General features: G+C 49.7%; 3 protein-coding genes across 3 annotated transcripts; all 3 read right to left on the bottom strand.

The window, feature by feature from the left end:
- Positions 1-2202: 2202 nt before the first annotated feature.
- LOC132249565 (olfactory receptor 52M1-like) lies at positions 2203-3156 on the bottom strand. Its single transcript, XM_059724943.1, has one exon. The coding sequence runs from the start codon at positions 3154-3156 to the stop codon at positions 2203-2205; it is 954 nt and encodes a 317-aa protein (XP_059580926.1).
- A 6926-nt stretch (positions 3157-10082) lies between these two features.
- On the bottom strand, positions 10083-11036 carry LOC132249564 (olfactory receptor 52M1-like). The gene has a single exon (XM_059724935.1). The coding sequence runs from the start codon at positions 11034-11036 to the stop codon at positions 10083-10085; it is 954 nt and encodes a 317-aa protein (XP_059580918.1).
- Positions 11037-17962: 6926 nt separating this feature from the next.
- Positions 17963-18916, bottom strand: LOC132249562 (olfactory receptor 52M1-like). Its single transcript, XM_059724930.1, has one exon. It carries the CDS (start codon positions 18914-18916, stop codon positions 17963-17965), a length of 954 nt encoding a protein of 317 aa, XP_059580913.1.
- Positions 18917-21248: the final 2332 nt, after the last annotated feature.

Genomic DNA, 21248 nt, shown 5'->3' with positions numbered 1-21248 from the left:
TTCTCTTTTTCTCCCTCCAGATGGTTGTGGAGTCCTCCAACTTGGGCGGAAACCACTCAAGCCTCTTACACGGCTAGCAAGCCAATCGCTAGCTGCCATGTGGGAACAATTTAGAACTGGCCAATAGTGGGACACAAATTTGCATGCGGGTGGCGGGAACTCCTTTGCACCGTACATTTCCCTCTTTGCAGATCAGAAATGCACCCTGCAAAGAAAGCTCCGAGTGCTGGGAAACAATTTAGCAGTGCCGAAGCACACCCAAACAAAAATCACACCCTTGGGTTGTGACAAATACTATGTTGCTTAAGACGGTTAGCCAAGTAGTTGAGGTGGCACCAGGTGACACACAAATACTACAAATTACATCAAACCATTTATAAGGCTCAGGCACATTGATAGTCAGACTGATGATTTGCCCACCCTCTCAAGCGTGGAAAGCCAACTGAGTGCCTTGCCGAGCCTTTGCCTCAAGGCTTTTTAGCTTATTTTTTACTTTATTTCAGTTTTTTAACCATGGCATGTCTACATCAGTGTCAAAGTCCTTTCTTAAGTCCAGAAAGACTACATCCACTGCAACACCTGTATCCAAGGCTTTTGTGACCTGGTCGTAGAAGGCCACCAGGTTGGTCTGACAGGACCTGCCTCTAATGAACCCATGTTGGTTGCCCCTAAGCATAATGTCCCCTGCTGGTCCCTCACAGATGTGCTCCTGGATAATTTTGTCAGAGAGCTTCCCCAGGACCAAGGTAAGACTAATAGACTTAGAGTTTCCTGGGTCCTCCTTCCTCCTTTTTCCTTTTCCTTCCTTCACCCCAGCAAGATAAGCATCCAAGTGCTAGGTCCTTATATCAGGACACTTACTATGGCAGCAGAGCACCTTGCAAATGCAAATTTAAAAAGGAGATTTCCGCTCAAATTTCACTGATTTCCACTAACCCCATCCTTTACCTGCACCGTGCCCCAGCAAGTAGGAGAGTCTGGTTGCTCACATGTGAGTGATAGACACAAATTAGGTGAAATGACTTGACCAAGGGACACTAGGGAAGTGTGGCAGAGCTGGGAACTGACCCTGGGTCCCCTCTTTCCCTCACCAGCACTTAATCCCCAAGGGTAATCAAATGCTCCATGTGTACGAGACACAGGCATGTTGACATTGCAGGATGAAGGTGTGACTGTGATGTATAACATCCCTGTGTGAGCCTGGATAGATCACTGGAGCAGTGAAGATGCAGCCAGGAAGGCTTTATCAGGTGCTAGCTACCAGAGTACCTACACAGGAGCGCTTTGGACTTGGTATCGTGGTTATAAAGTCCATGCCACTGTGTCTCCACAGCTATTGTGCCCCGTGCTTGCTGGGTTCACCCCGCTGGGGCATGCCAGCAATGCAACCGACCCACCATCCTTGTGCATAGATCTGCCCCTTTGTCCACTGCCCTTCAGTGCAGAACTGGGCAGAAGCAGCATTTGGAGGTCATTGTCATCAGCAATCCCTCAATTTGAGGTTGATTTCTACCATGGCTGACTGATGGGTCTGGAGGTGACTGAAGAGTCCAGTCCTTGAGCCACAGATCTGTCCACAGAAGTTGCAGGTCTTTCTAGAGGGAAGAGTAGGTTTCAGGATGGGGAGCCTTTCCTTTTCCTTCCTCTACTCTCTTTTCTCTGCTTTGAGGGCAAGACACATTATCTCAAAATGGGCTGTTGCTTGGTTGAGGTTGTGGCACCATTGGAGTTGGTTGACAGCAAGCTCTTCCCAACTCTTGATGTCGGCATCCCTTTTCTCGAGAGGTGTCTTCAGTGTGTCCTTGTAGCATTTCCTCTGGCCTCCGTGAGACCTTTTGCTCTTACTAAATTGGGAGTAGAGCTCTTGTTTTGGGAGGCAAGAGACAGGCAAACAATATCTGGTCCAGCAAAGTTGGTGCTTGAAGATCACCAACTCAATGCTGGTAACATTGGCTTCAACAATGACACTTGCATTTGTGCAGAGATCTCCCCACTGGAAGTGGAGGATTTTTGGGCGGCATCATTGATGATACCTCTCCAGACTCTTTAGATGACAATGGTTGATCACCCACGTTTCACATCCGTAGTGGAGAGTGGAGATGATGACTGTGTTGTAGATGTGGATCTTGGTCTTTCCAGAGACTGCAGTAGATAAAGACATGCTGAAGCAATTTCTCAAAGAAGGTGCTTGCTTCCTGGTGTTCAGAGGAAGTGTTTCCTGGGACACAAGAGCTTGAGCACCCTGTGCCGTATCTTCTTGGTCCTGGCACCATACACTATGGGGTTGAGCATGGGCGGCACAAGGAGGTAGAAGTTGGCTAGCAGGATGTGAATGTGAGGAGACACATGCCGCCCAAAGCGGTGCGTCATGGATGATGCCACAATGGGTGTGTAGAAAGCCAAGATGGCACAGAGGTGGGAGACGCAGGTGCTGAAAGTCTTGAGGCGGGCATCAATGGAGGCAAGCCGGAGGACGGCTCGCAGGATCATGAAGTAGGACAGGAGGATGACAAGCGAGTCCATGACCAGCACTAAGAAGCCAATGGCCAAGCCATAGAGGTTGCTGATGGTGATGTCTTCACACACCAGCATCACCACAGCCATGTGTTCGCAGTAGGAGTGGGCAATGACATTGGTCCAGTAGCACGCGTACCGTGTGGTGAGCAGGGGCAGAGGGAAGATGTACAGTACTCCGCGGGTCACGGCTGCAAGCCCAATAGCCATGATGATCGCATTGGTTAGGATAGTTTTGTGTCTCAAGGGCTTGCAGATGGCCACATACCGGTCGAAGGCCATGGCCACGAAGATCCCAGACTCTATGGTGGAAAAGGAGTGAATGACGAACATCTGGAGGAGGCAGGCACTGAAGCTGATTTCCCAGGTGTTAAACCAGAAGATGCTCAGCAGCTTGGGGATGGTGGAGGTGGAGAGGACCAGGTCAATGATGGCCAACATGGAGAGGAAAACGTACATGGGCTCATGCAGGCTCTGTTCTGTCTTGATGATGAAGAGGATGGTGCAGTTCCCCAGGAGGGCAATGACATACATGGAGCAGAAGGGGACCGAGATCCACATGTGCAAGGATTCAAGCCCGGGGATGCCAACAAGGAGGAATGTTGCAGGGTTGAAGCAGGAACCATTGAAGGGTGACATCATGTATGCTCATCATTGGAAGGTGTTTCAGGAGGTGTTTCCTGCCCTGCAATGAGAGGCAATGGCTGCTGGTTATCAGTGACTGCATTGCTCTCCGAAGAGCCTCAATGTCGGGTAGAAACTTCAATTGGTGAGGTTTTATTCACCAAGGCGCCCCCGGGGGTTACAAGAAATAATGGGCACAAGCTAGCAGAGAGCAGATTTAGACTGGACATTAGGAAGAACTTCTTCCCAGTTCGAGTGGCCAAGGTCTGGAACGGGCTCCCAAGGGAGGTGGTGCTCTCCCCCTACCCTGGGGGTCTTCAAGAGGAGGTTAGATGAGTATCTAGCTGGGGTCATCTAGACCCAGCACTCTTTCCTGCTTATGCAGGGGGTCGGACTCGATGATCTATTGAGGTCCCTTCCGACCCTAACATCTATGAATCTATGAACTTATCGGAGTCCCCTCTGATGCCTGATACACAGCAAGCTTCTCTTTCCACAAAGTTCAGCGAAGTCAGGCATCCCTGAACAGCACTGTCCAAAGGGTACCAGGAAGGACCCTGGAATACAGTACTTGGGCTCCTCGAGGTCCACAGGCCCACTGATCTAGGCAACAGCTAACTAATCCTTTTCACAGAGCTGTATCTTCCTTCTGAATGGTTTCCAGATATTCCAGCCAATTTAAAGCTTCTGAACGGTTCTGATAACGTACAACTACTCACATTCCTTTTACTTCAACTGTCCTCAGACTGACCAATTGGAGTACAAGCTTTGCATTCCTTTGATTAGGTACTTCTAACTAGGCCACAAGGCCTTACTACTTCAAGGCTTTGCTAAATTTACTAGGCCTTACTTTATACAAGGCCTCACTACATCTTAAACTTGAATTAGACTTTTAGCGACAACATATAGCTTAATATCTAAACAAATACAGAAAAATACTCAGTCTAATCTTCATAGAGCCTTCAGCAAGCACCTTTATCACATAGACATAATTTCAGCTGTCACATTCCACCCCTTGCTTGCTGAAGCACTATGATGGCTACAATTGAGATGCTAAAGCCACATGCGCTACATCAGGAAACGGGGAGGGATCTATAAATTTAACTTGCATAGCATGAACAGATTTACAACAACAACGATTAAAACACCATTTAGCTGTTGCCACTAGGGCAATGCAGAATACTGTGCAGGCTGGGAGCGGTCCGAGGCCCTCGGGGGCGCACGGCGGGCTGTGGCCAGCAGCCCGGACACACCGGGTCAGGGAATGCAGGCGGCGCGCTAGAATTAGGCACGGAAGCTTAGCGGTTGATTAAAGATTATTTTACTTACACCAAAGATGGTCGCGGTGCAGGCAGGAAAACTTGCTTGAGTTGCGGTTACAGACAGAAAAGAAGAGAGGCGGACTAGAGTTCCTTCCATGCGAACCTTCTAGCCCAATCCGGTTGAAGGCTCTAAACCACAAGCCCGTCATGTCAACTGAAGAAAATAACTCGAAGCAGAGAGCTCTGAATACACTCACATGAAGTCTGCTAGGCTCCGTGGAACTTGCGCGCAGGGAAGGGGTTCGTTGAGGGATCGTTCGGTGACGGGGAGAGGCTAGAGGCTGATCAGACCCCCATAGCCTTCTTAAGGTACACGCACTGGGTCCGATAGGCTCCGCAGCGCTTAGAGTGCTTCACAAGACGTGAAGCCCTCCTCTTTCTCTTTTTCTCTCTCCAGATGGTTGTGGAGTCCTCCAACTTGGGCGGAAACCACTCAAGCCTCTTATACGGCTAGCAAGCCAATCGCTAGCCGCCACATAGGAATAATTTAGAACTGGCCAATAGTGGGACACAAATTTGCATGCGGGTGGTGGGAACTCCTTTGCACCGTGCATTTCCCTCTTTGCAGATCAGAAATGCACCCTGCAAAGAAAGCTCCGAGTGGCGGGAAATAATTTAGCAGTGCTGAAGCACACACAAACTAAAATCACACCCTTGGGTTGTGACATCCCCCCTTGCTGAAGGCATAGCTAAATTAGACCACGTGCTCGTCACTCGTGTTATTAAGAGCTCTCACCACGGGTTGCTGAACTAAACAAGTAAACACAAAATTCGCTAACATAAGAAGTTCGTCCACTAGGGATTGAATCAAATAATAACCTGTACAAATACATATACACATAATCAGATTCATAACAAAAAACTGCACGATCAGGACTTCAGTGGGCGTCATGGCGAAGTCGCGCGTCAAGCCCTCACTCCTCGATGATGTTATCCTTCTTGGGGCTTCTCTTTGCCACGCACTCTGAGTTCCGGATCTGTAAACAAAACTCTCAAAAAATAAGTTAACCTAATTCAAAGTATTTACAAAGTTCCATGGAACTATACTATTATTTCTAAAGCATATAATACAAATGTTTGCTACTTCAAACTACCCTCTCTTGCACATTCAACTAGATGAAATCGTCGAGGAGCCATTGTCTAGTTCTTCTAGGTAATGGAAACCTAACTCATAGGCCAGTTGCCATTGGCCTGCGTCCCCTAAAATCCGAAGTTGCCGCTTATTGAGTTCCGAACGCTGTAGGAGAAATCCAAACATGTATCGCTCCTCTGGTGTTCTCTGTGGCAATGATGGAAGATCGGATTCATGATGTTTTGCGCCTTGAATTTCGGTCGGGTGTCGACGTTCCCAATCACTAGACAATTTTGGCTCCATCAGGATATGCAGTCGTGACAACTGATGAAGGAGGTTACTCACGGGTTGGTTCACCATTGAGTTGAGCAGAATCCGGAGGACGACGATGTTCTTTCGCTCATAAACCTCAAGACAATTATCTATGCTGTGAACAGTTACTGGAACGGTTCCAGGATCTCGTAGATGACGATGAGGCCATGGTCTTATTTGCTGGAGTGATGTCAGTCCCAGCGCACATGTTCTGGGGTTCCAGGCACAATACGAGACTCCGATGATCGCTAGCATGAGTTGCTCTGCGCCGGTATGTTCTGGCCGTCCGTCATGCCATGCGTGGGCTTTTTGACCGATCAGTCCTGCAACAAGCGCTGGAAGTGGAATAGGCCAGTGAACGTTGAATGCCACCATGTCGATGTCAGTGACATGTCCTCTACTCCACGAAGCTTGTCTGACCAAGAAGCTTGCTTCTTCCTGGTTCAGCAGGTCGGATCCAAGTTCCACAACCAAACGTCCCAACCACACAGCTAGAGTCTCTTCAGGTTGGATTCTTGATTCTCTGCACAAATCCTGTAGTTCAGTTCTGCTGCGAGCATAGTAGGCAGTAGCAACTCGGTTAGTTGTTGTTACAGGCTGGACTACTGCTGCGGGAGTCACTGCTGCTGTTATTACTTCAGGCAGGAGGGGCGGATGCACTCCTCCGCTCGATTCTCCCTTCCATCGGCAAGAAGGCGTGGTCGCTGAAAGCGACGCTAAATTGGTGGGCGTGGTCGCCGGAAGTGACGCTGCATCGGTGGACAGAGTCGCTGACCGAACTCTCGCGGGTTCCTCCGAAGCTCCACCCTTCTCTTCCGGTTCTTCCACGCAGTCTCCCTCTTGCTCGGCGCCATCTTGTCATGGCGTTTCAGGATTCTTTTTCGCAGCCACTTCTTTGACCGCTTGAACGGCCACACGCAGCTGGGCTTTCAAACTTAAATTCTTTTGCATTAAATCAGTTATCGTACGGAAAGTTGCAGTCAGTACTCCCCCCTTGTCGTATTGTGGGGCCACCCTCTCATCCGCAGCACGTTCCTCCGTCTCCAGATCTTCGTGGAGCTCGGATGGAAGCTCGCAACCCCTTAATCTAGACACCAGCATGAAGGGGGAGAACCGGTCAATTGGGACCGGTTCTTCACTCTCCCGAGCATATCTTAGGCAACGGGCACACTCCTTGGTGAGGGTCGGGTTCACTGCGCCCGCCGGGTTGACTCTGGCGAAGGACACAGTGTCGAGGGGCCTGAACAGGACCGGCTCATCACTCATTATACACCCGAATGCTGCGGGGTGCAAATACACTTCCCTCTCTTTCTGGGCTCCGTCTTCGGAAGCTCCCTCTTCTCCCTTCAGTGAAAGACGTCCGCTGATAAATCTCTCACCCGTTCCGCCCGCCTGGTGGTAAGCGATATGTGCCTCCAGCTCCATAAAGCTTTCTACTTGGCGTTTTCCACTGTGCCAAGGGCAGTTCTTAACTAATTCTAGCTGCAGCGTGCCTTCTCCTGATCCCATCCTCATCGCCATGTGCGGGCCAGGAGCGGTCCGAGGCCCTCGGGGGTGCACGGCGGACTGTGGCCAGCAGCCCAGACATGCCGGGTCGGGGAATGCAGGCAGCGCGCTAGAATTAGGCACGGAAGCTTAGCGATTGATTAAAGATCATTTTACTTACACCAAAGATGGTCGCGGTGCAGGCAGGAAAACTTGCTTGAGTTGCGGTTACAGACAGAAAAGAAGAGAGGCGGACTAGAGTTCCTTCCATGCGAACCTTCTAGCCCAATCCAGTTGAAGGCTCTAAACCGCGAGCCTGTCGTGTCAACCGAAGAAAATAACTCGAAGCAGAGAGCTCTGAATACACTCACACAAAGTTTGCTAGGCTCCGTGGAACTTGCGCGCAGGGAAGGGGTTCGTCAAGGGATCGTTCGGCAACGGGGAGAGGCTAGAGGCTGATCAGACCCCCATAGCCTTCTTAAGGTACACACACTGGGTCCGATAGGCTCCGCAGCGCTTAGAGTTCTTCACAAAACGTGAAGCCCTCCTCTTTCTCTTTTTCTCCCTCCAGATGGTTGTGGAGTCCTCCAACTTGGGCGGAAACCACTCAAGCCTCTTACACGGCTAGCAAGCCAATCGCTAGCTGCCATGTGGGAACAATTTAGAACTGGCCAATAGTGGGACACAAATTTGCATGCGGGTGGCGGGAACTCCTTTGCACCGTACATTTCCCTCTTTGCAGATCAGAAATGCACCCTGCAAAGAAAGCTCCGAGTGCTGGGAAACAATTTAGCAGTGCCGAAGCACACCCAAACAAAAATCACACCCTTGGGTTGTGACAAATACTATGTTGCTTAAGACGGTTAGCCAAGTAGTTGAGGTGGCACCAGGTGACACACAAATACTACAAATTACATCAAACCATTTATAAGGCTCAGGCACATTGATAGTCAGACTGATGATTTGCCCACCCTCTCAAGCGTGGAAAGCCAACTGAGTGCCTTGCCGAGCCTTTGCCTCAAGGCTTTTTAGCTTATTTTTTACTTTATTTCAGTTTTTTAACCATGGCATGTCTACATCAGTGTCAAAGTCCTTTCTTAAGTCCAGAAAGACTACATCCACTGCAACACCTGTATCCAAGGCTTTTGTGACCTGGTCGTAGAAGGCCACCAGGTTGGTCTGACAGGACCTGCCTCTAATGAACCCATGTTGGTTGCCCCTAAGCATAATGTCCCCTGCTGGTCCCTCACAGATGTGCTCCTGGATAATTTTGTCAGAGAGCTTCCCCAGGACCAAGGTAAGACTAATAGACTTAGAGTTTCCTGGGTCCTCCTTCCTCCTTTTTCCTTTTCCTTCCTTCACCCCAGCAAGATAAGCATCCAAGTGCTAGGTCCTTATATCAGGACACTTACTATGGCAGCAGAGCACCTTGCAAATGCAAATTTAAAAAGGAGATTTCCGCTCAAATTTCACTGATTTCCACTAACCCCATCCTTTACCTGCACCGTGCCCCAGCAAGTAGGAGAGTCTGGTTGCTCACATGTGAGTGATAGACACAAATTAGGTGAAATGACTTGACCAAGGGACACTAGGGAAGTGTGGCAGAGCTGGGAACTGACCCTGGGTCCCCTCTTTCCCTCACCAGCACTTAATCCCCAAGGGTAATCAAATGCTCCATGTGTACGAGACACAGGCATGTTGACATTGCAGGATGAAGGTGTGACTGTGATGTATAACATCCCTGTGTGAGCCTGGATAGATCACTGGAGCAGTGAAGATGCAGCCAGGAAGGCTTTATCAGGTGCTAGCTACCAGAGTACCTACACAGGAGCGCTTTGGACTTGGTATCGTGGTTATAAAGTCCATGCCACTGTGTCTCCACAGCTATTGTGCCCCGTGCTTGCTGGGTTCACCCCGCTGGGGCATGCCAGCAATGCAACCGACCCACCATCCTTGTGCATAGATCTGCCCCTTTGTCCACTGCCCTTCAGTGCAGAACTGGGCAGAAGCAGCATTTGGAGGTCATTGTCATCAGCAATCCCTCAATTTGAGGTTGATTTCTACCATGGCTGACTGATGGGTCTGGAGGTGACTGAAGAGTCCAGTCCTTGAGCCACAGATCTGTCCACAGAAGTTGCAGGTCTTTCTAGAGGGAAGAGTAGGTTTCAGGATGGGGAGCCTTTCCTTTTCCTTCCTCTACTCTCTTTTCTCTGCTTTGAGGGCAAGACACATTATCTCAAAATGGGCTGTTGCTTGGTTGAGGTTGTGGCACCATTGGAGTTGGTTGACAGCAAGCTCTTCCCAACTCTTGATGTCGGCATCCCTTTTCTCGAGAGGTGTCTTCAGTGTGTCCTTGTAGCATTTCCTCTGGCCTCCGTGAGACCTTTTGCTCTTACTAAATTGGGAGTAGAGCTCTTGTTTTGGGAGGCAAGAGACAGGCAAACAATATCTGGTCCAGCAAAGTTGGTGCTTGAAGATCACCAACTCAATGCTGGTAACATTGGCTTCAACAATGACACTTGCATTTGTGCAGAGATCTCCCCACTGGAAGTGGAGGATTTTTGGGCGGCATCATTGATGATACCTCTCCAGACTCTTTAGATGACAATGGTTGATCACCCACGTTTCACATCCGTAGTGGAGAGTGGAGATGATGACTGTGTTGTAGATGTGGATCTTGGTCTTTCCAGAGACTGCAGTAGATAAAGACATGCTGAAGCAATTTCTCAAAGAAGGTGCTTGCTTCCTGGTGTTCAGAGGAAGTGTTTCCTGGGACACAAGAGCTTGAGCACCCTGTGCCGTATCTTCTTGGTCCTGGCACCATACACTATGGGGTTGAGCATGGGCGGCACAAGGAGGTAGAAGTTGGCTAGCAGGATGTGAATGTGAGGAGACACATGCCGCCCAAAGCGGTGCGTCATGGATGATGCCACAATGGGTGTGTAGAAAGCCAAGATGGCACAGAGGTGGGAGACGCAGGTGCTGAAAGTCTTGAGGCGGGCATCAATGGAGGCAAGCCGGAGGACGGCTCGCAGGATCATGAAGTAGGACAGGAGGATGACAAGCGAGTCCATGACCAGCACTAAGAAGCCAATGGCCAAGCCATAGAGGTTGCTGATGGTGATGTCTTCACACACCAGCATCACCACAGCCATGTGTTCGCAGTAGGAGTGGGCAATGACATTGGTCCAGTAGCACGCGTACCGTGTGGTGAGCAGGGGCAGAGGGAAGATGTACAGTACTCCGCGGGTCACGGCTGCAAGCCCAATAGCCATGATGATCGCATTGGTTAGGATAGTTTTGTGTCTCAAGGGCTTGCAGATGGCCACATACCGGTCGAAGGCCATGGCCACGAAGATCCCAGACTCTATGGTGGAAAAGGAGTGAATGACGAACATCTGGAGGAGGCAGGCACTGAAGCTGATTTCCCAGGTGTTAAACCAGAAGATGCTCAGCAGCTTGGGGATGGTGGAGGTGGAGAGGACCAGGTCAATGATGGCCAACATGGAGAGGAAAACGTACATGGGCTCATGCAGGCTCTGTTCTGTCTTGATGATGAAGAGGATGGTGCAGTTCCCCAGGAGGGCAATGACATACATGGAGCAGAAGGGGACCGAGATCCACATGTGCAAGGATTCAAGCCCGGGGATGCCAACAAGGAGGAATGTTGCAGGGTTGAAGCAGGAACCATTGAAGGGTGACATCATGTATGCTCATCATTGGAAGGTGTTTCAGGAGGTGTTTCCTGCCCTGCAATGAGAGGCAATGGCTGCTGGTTATCAGTGACTGCATTGCTCTCCGAAGAGCCTCAATGTCGGGTAGAAACTTCAATTGGTGAGGTTTTATTCACCAAGGCGCCCCCGGGGGTTACAAGAAATAATGGGCACAAGCTAGCAGAGAGCAGATTTAGACTGGACATTAGGAAGAACTTCTTCCCAGTTCGAGTGGCCAAGGTCTGGAACGGGCTCCCAAGGGAGGTGGTGCTCTCCCCCTACCCTGGGGGTCTTCAAGAGGAGGTTAGATGAGTATCTAGCTGGGGTCATCTAGACCCAGCACTCTTTCCTGCTTATGCAGGGGGTCGGACTCGATGATCTATTGAGGTCCCTTCCGACCCTAACATCTATGAATCTATGAACTTATCGGAGTCCCCTCTGATGCCTGATACACAGCAAGCTTCTCTTTCCACAAAGTTCAGCGAAGTCAGGCATCCCTGAACAGCACTGTCCAAAGGGTACCAGGAAGGACCCTGGAATACAGTACTTGGGCTCCTCGAGGTCCACAGGCCCACTGATCTAGGCAACAGCTAACTAATCCTTTTCACAGAGCTGTATCTTCCTTCTGAATGGTTTCCAGATATTCCAGCCAATTTAAAGCTTCTGAACGGTTCTGATAACGTACAACTACTCACATTCCTTTTACTTCAACTGTCCTCAGACTGACCAATTGGAGTACAAGCTTTGCATTCCTTTGATTAGGTACTTCTAACTAGGCCACAAGGCCTTACTACTTCAAGGCTTTGCTAAATTTACTAGGCCTTACTTTATACAAGGCCTCACTACATCTTAAACTTGAATTAGACTTTTAGCGACAACATATAGCTTAATATCTAAACAAATACAGAAAAATACTCAGTCTAATCTTCATAGAGCCTTCAGCAAGCACCTTTATCACATAGACATAATTTCAGCTGTCACATTCCACCCCTTGCTTGCTGAAGCACTATGATGGCTACAATTGAGATGCTAAAGCCACATGCGCTACATCAGGAAACGGGGAGGGATCTATAAATTTAACTTGCATAGCATGAACAGATTTACAACAACAACGATTAAAACACCATTTAGCTGTTGCCACTAGGGCAATGCAGAATACTGTGCAGGCTGGGAGCGGTCCGAGGCCCTCGGGGGCGCACGGCGGGCTGTGGCCAGCAGCCCGGACACACCGGGTCAGGGAATGCAGGCGGCGCGCTAGAATTAGGCACGGAAGCTTAGCGGTTGATTAAAGATTATTTTACTTACACCAAAGATGGTCGCGGTGCAGGCAGGAAAACTTGCTTGAGTTGCGGTTACAGACAGAAAAGAAGAGAGGCGGACTAGAGTTCCTTCCATGCGAACCTTCTAGCCCAATCCGGTTGAAGGCTCTAAACCACAAGCCCGTCATGTCAACTGAAGAAAATAACTCGAAGCAGAGAGCTCTGAATACACTCACATGAAGTCTGCTAGGCTCCGTGGAACTTGCGCGCAGGGAAGGGGTTCGTTGAGGGATCGTTCGGTGACGGGGAGAGGCTAGAGGCTGATCAGACCCCCATAGCCTTCTTAAGGTACACGCACTGGGTCCGATAGGCTCCGCAGCGCTTAGAGTGCTTCACAAGACGTGAAGCCCTCCTCTTTCTCTTTTTCTCTCTCCAGATGGTTGTGGAGTCCTCCAACTTGGGCGGAAACCACTCAAGCCTCTTATACGGCTAGCAAGCCAATCGCTAGCCGCCACATAGGAATAATTTAGAACTGGCCAATAGTGGGACACAAATTTGCATGCGGGTGGTGGGAACTCCTTTGCACCGTGCATTTCCCTCTTTGCAGATCAGAAATGCACCCTGCAAAGAAAGCTCCGAGTGGCGGGAAATAATTTAGCAGTGCTGAAGCACACACAAACTAAAATCACACCCTTGGGTTGTGACATCCCCCCTTGCTGAAGGCATAGCTAAATTAGACCACGTGCTCGTCACTCGTGTTTTTAAGAGCTCTCACCACGGGTTGCTGAACTAAACAAGTAAACACAAAATTCGCTAACATAAGAAGTTCGTCCACTAGGGATTGAATCAAATAATAACCTGTACAAATACATATACACATAATCAGATTCATAACAAAAAACTGCACGATCAGGACTTCAGTGGGCGTCATGGCGAAGTCGCGCGTCAAGCCCTCACTCCTCGATGATGTTATCCTTCTTGGGGCTTCTCTTTGCCACGCACTCTGAGTTCCGGATCTGTAAACAAAACTCTCAAAAAATAAGTTAACCTAATTCAAAGTATTTACAAAGTTCCATGGAACTATACTATTATTTCTAAAGCATATAATACAAATGTTTGCTACTTCAAACTACCCTCTCTTGCACATTCAACTAGATGAAATCGTCGAGGAGCCATTGTCTAGTTCTTCTAGGTAATGGAAACCTAACTCATAGGCCAGTTGCCATTGGCCTGCGTCCCCTAAAATCCGAAGTTGCCGCTTATTGAGTTCCGAACGCTGTAGGAGAAATCCAAACATGTATCGCTCCTCTGGTGTTCTCTGTGGCAATGATGGAAGATCGGATTCATGATGTTTTGCGCCTTGAATTTCGGTCGGGTGTCGACGTTCCCAATCACTAGACAATTTTGGCTCCATCAGGATATGCAGTCGTGACAACTGATGAAGGAGGTTACTCACGGGTTGGTTCACCATTGAGTTGAGCAGAATCCGGAGGACGACGATGTTCTTTCGCTCATAAACCTCAAGACAATTATCTATGCTGTGAACAGTTACTGGAACGGTTCCAGGATCTCGTAGATGACGATGAGGCCATGGTCTTATTTGCTGGAGTGATGTCAGTCCCAGCGCACATGTTCTGGGGTTCCAGGCACAATACGAGACTCCGATGATCGCTAGCATGAGTTGCTCTGCGCCGGTATGTTCTGGCCGTCCGTCATGCCATGCGTGGGCTTTTTGACCGATCAGTCCTGCAACAAGCGCTGGAAGTGGAATAGGCCAGTGAACGTTGAATGCCACCATGTCGATGTCAGTGACATGTCCTCTACTCCACGAAGCTTGTCTGACCAAGAAGCTTGCTTCTTCCTGGTTCAGCAGGTCGGATCCAAGTTCCACAACCAAAACGTCCCAACCACACAGCTAGGGTTTCTTCAGGTTGGATTCTTGATTCTCTGCGCAAATCCTGTAGTTCAGTTCTGGTGCGAGCATAGTAGGCAGTAGCAACTCGGTTAATTGTTGTTACAGGCTGGACTACTGCTGCGGGAGTCACTGCTGCTGTTATTACTTCAGGCAGGAGGGGCGGATGCACTCCTCCGCTCGATTCTCCCTTCCATCGGCAAGAAGGCGTGGTCGCTGAAAGCGACGCTAAATTGGTGGGCGTGGTCGCCGGAAGTGACGCTGCATCGGTGGACAGAGTCGCTGACCGAACTCTCGCGGGTTCCTCCGAAGCTCCACCCTTCTCTTCCGGTTCTTCCACGCAGTCTCCCTCTTGCTCGGCGCCATCTTGTCATGGCGTTTCAGGATTCTTTTTCGCAGCCACTTCTTTGACCGCTTGAACGGCCACACGCAGCTGGGCTTTCAAACTTAAATTCTTTTGCATTAAATCAGTTATCGTACGGAAAGTTGCAGTCAGTACTCCCCCCTTGTCGTATTGTGGGGCCACCCTCTCATCCGCAGCACGTTCCTCCGTCTCCAGATCTTCGTGGAGCTCGGATGGAAGCTCGCAACCATTAATCTAGACACCAGCATGAAGGGGGAGAACCGGTCAATTGGGACCGGTTCTTCACTCTCCCGAGCATATCTTAGGCAACGGGCACACTCCTTGGTGAGGGTCGGGTTCACTGCGCCCGCCGGGTTGACTCTGGCGAAGGAAACAGTGTCGAGGGGCCTGAACAGGACCGGCTCATCACTCATTATACACCCGAATGCTGCGGGGTGCAAATACACTTCCCTCTCTTTCTGGGCTCCGTCTTCGGAAGCTCCCTCTTCTCCCTTCAGTGAAAGACGTCCGCTGATAAATCTCTCACCCGTTCCGCCCGCCTGGTGGTAAGCGATATGTGCCTCCAGCTCCATAAAGCTTTCTACTTGGCGTTTTCCACTGTGCCAAGGGCAGTTCTTAACTAATTCTAGCTGCAGCGTGCCTTCTCCTGATCCCATCCTCATCGCCATGTGCGGGCCAGGAGCGGTCCGAGGCCCTCGGGGGTGCACGGCGGACTGTGGCCAGCAGCCCAGACATGCCGGGTCGGGGAATGCAGGCAGCGCGCTAGAATTAGGCACGGAAGCTTAGCGATTGATTAAAGATCATTTTACTTACACCAAAGATGGTCGCGGTGCAGGCAGGAAAACTTGCTTGAGTTGCGGTTACAGACAGAAAAGAAGAGAGGCGGACTAGAGTTCCTTCCATGCGAACCTTCTAGCCCAATCCAGTTGAAGGCTCTAAACCGCGAGCCTGTCGTGTCAACCGAAGAAAATAACTCGAAGCAGAGAGCTCTGAATACACTCACACAAAGTTTGCTAGGCTCCGTGGAACTTGCGCGCAGGGAAGGGGTTCGTCAAGGGATCGTTCGGCAACGGGGAGAGGCTAGAGGCTGATCAGACCCCCATAGCCTTCTTAAGGTACACACACTGGGTCCGATAGGCTCCGCAGCGCTTAGAGTGCTTCACAAAACGTGAAGCCCTCCTCTTTCTCTTTTTCTCCCTCCAGATGGTTGTGGAGTCCTCCAACTTGGGCGGAAACCACTCAAGCCTCTTACACGGCTAGCAAGCCAATCGCTAGCTGCCATGTGGGAACAATTTAGAACTGGCCAATAGTGGGACACAAATTTGCATGCGGGTGGCGGGAACTCCTTTGCACCGTACATTTCCCTCTTTGCAGATCAGAAATGCACCCTGCAAAGAAAGCTCCGAGTGCTGGGAAACAATTTAGCAGTGCCGAAGCACACCCAAACAAAAATCACACCCTTGGGTTGTGACAAATACTATGTTGCTTAAGACGGTTAGCCAAGTAGTTGAGGTGGCACCAGGTGACACACAAATACTACAAATTACATCAAACCATTTATAAGGCTCAGGCACATTGATAGTCAGACTGATGATTTGCCCACCCTCTCAAGCGTGGAAAGCCAACTGAGTGCCTTGCCGAGCCTTTGCCTCAAGGCTTTTTAGCTTATTTTTTACTTTATTTCAGTTTTTTAACCATGGCATGTCTACATCAGTGTCAAAGTCCTTTCTTAAGTCCAGAAAGACTACATCCACTGCAACACCTGTATCCAAGGCTTTTGTGACCTGGTCGTAGAAGGCCACCAGGTTGGTCTGACAGGACCTGCCTCTAATGAACCCATGTTGGTTGCCCCTAAGCATAATGTCCCCTGCTGGTCCCTCACAGATGTGCTCCTGGATAATTTTGTCAGAGAGCTTCCCCAGGACCAAGGTAAGACTAATAGACTTAGAGTTTCCTGGGTCCTCCTTCCTCCTTTTTCCTTTTCCTTCCTTCACCCCAGCAAGATAAGCATCCAAGTGCTAGGTCCTTATATCAGGACACTTACTATGGCAGCAGAGCACCTTGCAAATGCAAATTTAAAAAGGAGATTTCCGCTCAAATTTCACTGATTTCCACTAACCCCATCCTTTACCTGCACCGTGCCCCAGCAAGTAGGAGAGTCTGGTTGCTCACATGTGAGTGATAGACACAAATTAGGTGAAATGACTTGACCAAGGGACACTAGGGAAGTGTGGCAGAGCTGGGAACTGACCCTGGGTCCCCTCTTTCCCTCACCAGCACTTAATCCCCAAGGGTAATCAAATGCTCCATGTGTACGAGACACAGGCATGTTGACATTGCAGGATGAAGGTGTGACTGTGATGTATAACATCCCTGTGTGAGCCTGGATAGATCACTGGAGCAGTGAAGATGCAGCCAGGAAGGCTTTATCAGGTGCTAGCTACCAGAGTACCTACACAGGAGCGCTTTGGACTTGGTATCGTGGTTATAAAGTCCATGCCACTGTGTCTCCACAGCTATTGTGCCCCGTGCTTGCTGGGTTCACCCCGCTGGGGCATGCCAGCAATGCAACCGACCCACCATCCTTGTGCATAGATCTGCCCCTTTGTCCACTGCCCTTCAGTGCAGAACTGGGCAGAAGCAGCATTTGGAGGTCATTGTCATCAGCAATCCCTCAATTTGAGGTTGATTTCTACCATGGCTGACTGATGGGTCTGGAGGTGACTGAAGAGTCCAGTCCTTGAGCCACAGATCTGTCCACAGAAGTTGCAGGTCTTTCTAGAGGGAAGAGTAGGTTTCAGGATGGGGAGCCTTTCCTTTTCCTTCCTCTACTCTCTTTTCTCTGCTTTGAGGGCAAGACACATTATCTCAAAATGGGCTGTTGCTTGGTTGAGGTTGTGGCACCATTGGAGTTGGTTGACAGCAAGCTCTTCCCAACTCTTGATGTCGGCATCCCTTTTCTCGAGAGGTGTCTTCAGTGTGTCCTTGTAGCATTTCCTCTGGCCTCCGTGAGACCTTTTGCTCTTACTAAATTGGGAGTAGAGCTCTTGTTTTGGGAGGCAAGAGACAGGCAAACAATATCTGGTCCAGCAAAGTTGGTGCTTGAAGATCACCAACTCAATGCTGGTAACATTGGCTTCAACAATGACACTTGCATTTGTGCAGAGATCTCCCCACTGGAAGTGGAGGATTTTTGGGCGGCATCATTGATGATACCTCTCCAGACTCTTTAGATGACAATGGTTGATCACCCACGTTTCACATCCGTAGTGGAGAGTGGAGATGATGACTGTGTTGTAGATGTGGATCTTGGTCTTTCCAGAGACTGCAGTAGATAAAGACATGCTGAAGCAATTTCTCAAAGAAGGTGCTTGCTTCCTGGTGTTCAGAGGAAGTGTTTCCTGGGACACAAGAGCTTGAGCACCCTGTGCCGTATCTTCTTGGTCCTGGCACCATACACTATGGGGTTGAGCATGGGCGGCACAAGGAGGTAGAAGTTGGCTAGCAGGATGTGAATGTGAGGAGACACATGCCGCCCAAAGCGGTGCGTCATGGATGATGCCACAATGGGTGTGTAGAAAGCCAAGATGGCACAGAGGTGGGAGACGCAGGTGCTGAAAGTCTTGAGGCGGGCATCAATGGAGGCAAGCCGGAGGACGGCTCGCAGGATCATGAAGTAGGACAGGAGGATGACAAGCGAGTCCATGACCAGCACTAAGAAGCCAATGGCCAAGCCATAGAGGTTGCTGATGGTGATGTCTTCACACACCAGCATCACCACAGCCATGTGTTCGCAGTAGGAGTGGGCAATGACATTGGTCCAGTAGCACGCGTACCGTGTGGTGAGCAGGGGCAGAGGGAAGATGTACAGTACTCCGCGGGTCACGGCTGCAAGCCCAATAGCCATGATGATCGCATTGGTTAGGATAGTTTTGTGTCTCAAGGGCTTGCAGATGGCCACATACCGGTCGAAGGCCATGGCCACGAAGATCCCAGACTCTATGGTGGAAAAGGAGTGAATGACGAACATCTGGAGGAGGCAGGCACTGAAGCTGATTTCCCAGGTGTTAAACCAGAAGATGCTCAGCAGCTTGGGGATGGTGGAGGTGGAGAGGACCAGGTCAATGATGGCCAACATGGAGAGGAAAACGTACATGGGCTCATGCAGGCTCTGTTCTGTCTTGATGATGAAGAGGATGGTGCAGTTCCCCAGGAGGGCAATGACATACATGGAGCAGAAGGGGACCGAGATCCACATGTGCAAGGATTCAAGCCCGGGGATGCCAACAAGGAGGAATGTTGCAGGGTTGAAGCAGGAACCATTGAAGGGTGACATCATGTATGCTCATCATTGGAAGGTGTTTCAGGAGGTGTTTCCTGCCCTGCAATGAGAGGCAATGTCTGCTGGTTATCAGTGACTGCATTGCTCTCCGAAGAGCCTCAATGTCGGGTAGAAACTTCAATTGGTGAGGTTTTATTCACCAAGGCGCCCCCGGGGGTTACAAGAAATAATGGGCACAAGCTAGCAGAGAGCAGATTTAGACTGGACATTAGGAAGAACTTCTTCCCAGTTCGAGTGGCCAAGGTCTGGAACGGGCTCCCAAGGGAGGTGGTGCTCTCCCCCTACCCTGGGGGTCTTCAAGAGGAGGTTAGATGAGTATCTAGCTGGGGTCATCTAGACCCAGCACTCTTTCCTGCTTATGCAGGGGGTCGGACTCGATGATCTATTGAGGTCCCTTCCGACCCTAACATCTATGAATCTATGAACTTATCGGAGTCCCCTCTGATGCCTGATACACAGCAAGCTTCTCTTTCCACAAAGTTCAGCGAAGTCAGGCATCCCTGAACAGCACTGTCCAAAGGGTACCAGGAAGGACCCTGGAATACAGTACTTGGGCTCCTCGAGGTCCACAGGCCCACTGATCTAGGCAACAGCTAACTAATCCTTTTCACAGAGCTGTATCTTCCTTCTGAATGGTTTCCAGATATTCCAGCCAATTTAAAGCTTCTGAACGGTTCTGATAACGTACAACTACTCACATTCCTTTTACTTCAACTGTCCTCAGACTGACCAATTGGAGTACAAGCTTTGCATTCCTTTGATTAGGTACTTCTAACTAGGCCACAAGGCCTTACTACTTCAAGGCTTTGCTAAATTTACTAGGCCTTACTTTATACAAGGCCTCACTACATCTTAAACTTGAATTAGACTTTTAGCGACAACATATAGCTTAATATCTAAACAAATACAGAAAAATACTCAGTCTAATCTTCATAGAGCCTTCAGCAAGCACCTTTATCACATAGACATAATTTCAGCTGTCACATTCCACCCCTTGCTTGCTGAAGCACTATGATGGCTACAATTGAGATGCTAAAGCCACATGCGCTACATCAGGAAACGGGGAGGGATCTATAAATTTAACTTGCATAGCATGAACAGATTTACAACAACAACGATTAAAACACCATTTAGCTGTTGCCACTAGGGCAATGCAGAATACTGTGCAGGCTGGGAGCGGTCCGAGGCCCTCGGGGGCGCACGGCGGGCTGTGGCCAGCAGCCCGGACACACCGGGTCAGGGAATGCAGGCGGCGCGCTAGAATTAGGCACGGAAGCTTAGCGGTTGATTAAAGATTATTTTACTTACACCAAAGATGGTCGCGGTGCAGGCAGGAAAACTTGCTTGAGTTGCGGTTACAGACAGAAAAGAAGAGAGGCGGACTAGAGTTCCTTCCATGCGAACCTTCTAGCCCAATCCGGTTGAAGGCTCTAAACCACAAGCCCGTCATGTCAACTGAAGAAAATAACTCGAAGCAGAGAGCTCTGAATACACTCACATGAAGTCTGCTAGGCTCCGTGGAACTTGCGCGCAGGGAAGGGGTTCGTTGAGGGATCGTTCGGTGACGGGGAGAGGCTAGAGGCTGATCAGACCCCCATAGCCTTCTTAAGGTACACGCACTGGGTCCGATAGGCTCCGCAGCGCTTAGAGTGCTTCACAAGACGTGAAGCCCTCCTCTTTCTCTTTTTCTCTCTCCAGATGGTTGTGGAGTCCTCCAACTTGGGCGGAAACCACTCAAGCCTCTTATACGGCTAGCAAGCCAATCGCTAGCCGCCACATAGGAATAATTTAGAACTGGCCAATAGTGGGACACAAATTTGCATGCGGGTGGTGGGAACTCCTTTGCACCGTGCATTTCCCTCTTTGCAGATCAGAAATGCACCCTGCAAAGAAAGCTCCGAGTGGCGGGAAATAATTTAGCAGTGCTGAAGCACACACAAACTAAAATCACACCCTTGGGTTGTGACATCCCCCCTTGCTGAAGGCATAGCTAAATTAGACCACGTGCTCGTCACTCGTGTTATTAAGAGCTCTCACCACGGGTTGCTGAACTAAACAAGTAAACACAAAATTCGCTAACATAAGAAGTTCGTCCACTAGGGATTGAATCAAATAATAACCTGTACAAATACATATACACATAATCAGATTCATAACAAAAAACTGCACGATCAGGACTTCAGTGGGCGTCATGGCGAAGTCGCGCGTCAAGCCCTCACTCCTCGATGATGTTATCCTTCTTGGGGCTTCTCTTTGCCACGCACTCTGAGTTCCGGATCTGTAAACAAAACTCTCAAAAAATAAGTTAACCTAATTCAAAGTATTTACA

This window comes from Alligator mississippiensis, chromosome 1, assembly GCF_030867095.1.
Source record: "Alligator mississippiensis isolate rAllMis1 chromosome 1, rAllMis1, whole genome shotgun sequence".
NCBI classification, from domain to species: Eukaryota; Metazoa; Chordata; order Crocodylia; family Alligatoridae; genus Alligator; species Alligator mississippiensis.
This window is presented reverse-complemented; position numbering and strand designations above follow the sequence as displayed.

Excerpts from the sequence above, each read along its gene's own strand:
- LOC132249565 (XM_059724943.1), bottom strand. The coding sequence starts at position 3,156 with ATGATGTCACCCTTCAATGGTTCCTGCTTCAACCCTGCAACATTCCTC.
- LOC132249562 (XM_059724930.1), bottom strand. The coding sequence starts at position 18,916 with ATGATGTCACCCTTCAATGGTTCCTGCTTCAACCCTGCAACATTCCTC.
- LOC132249564 (XM_059724935.1), bottom strand. The coding sequence starts at position 11,036 with ATGATGTCACCCTTCAATGGTTCCTGCTTCAACCCTGCAACATTCCTC.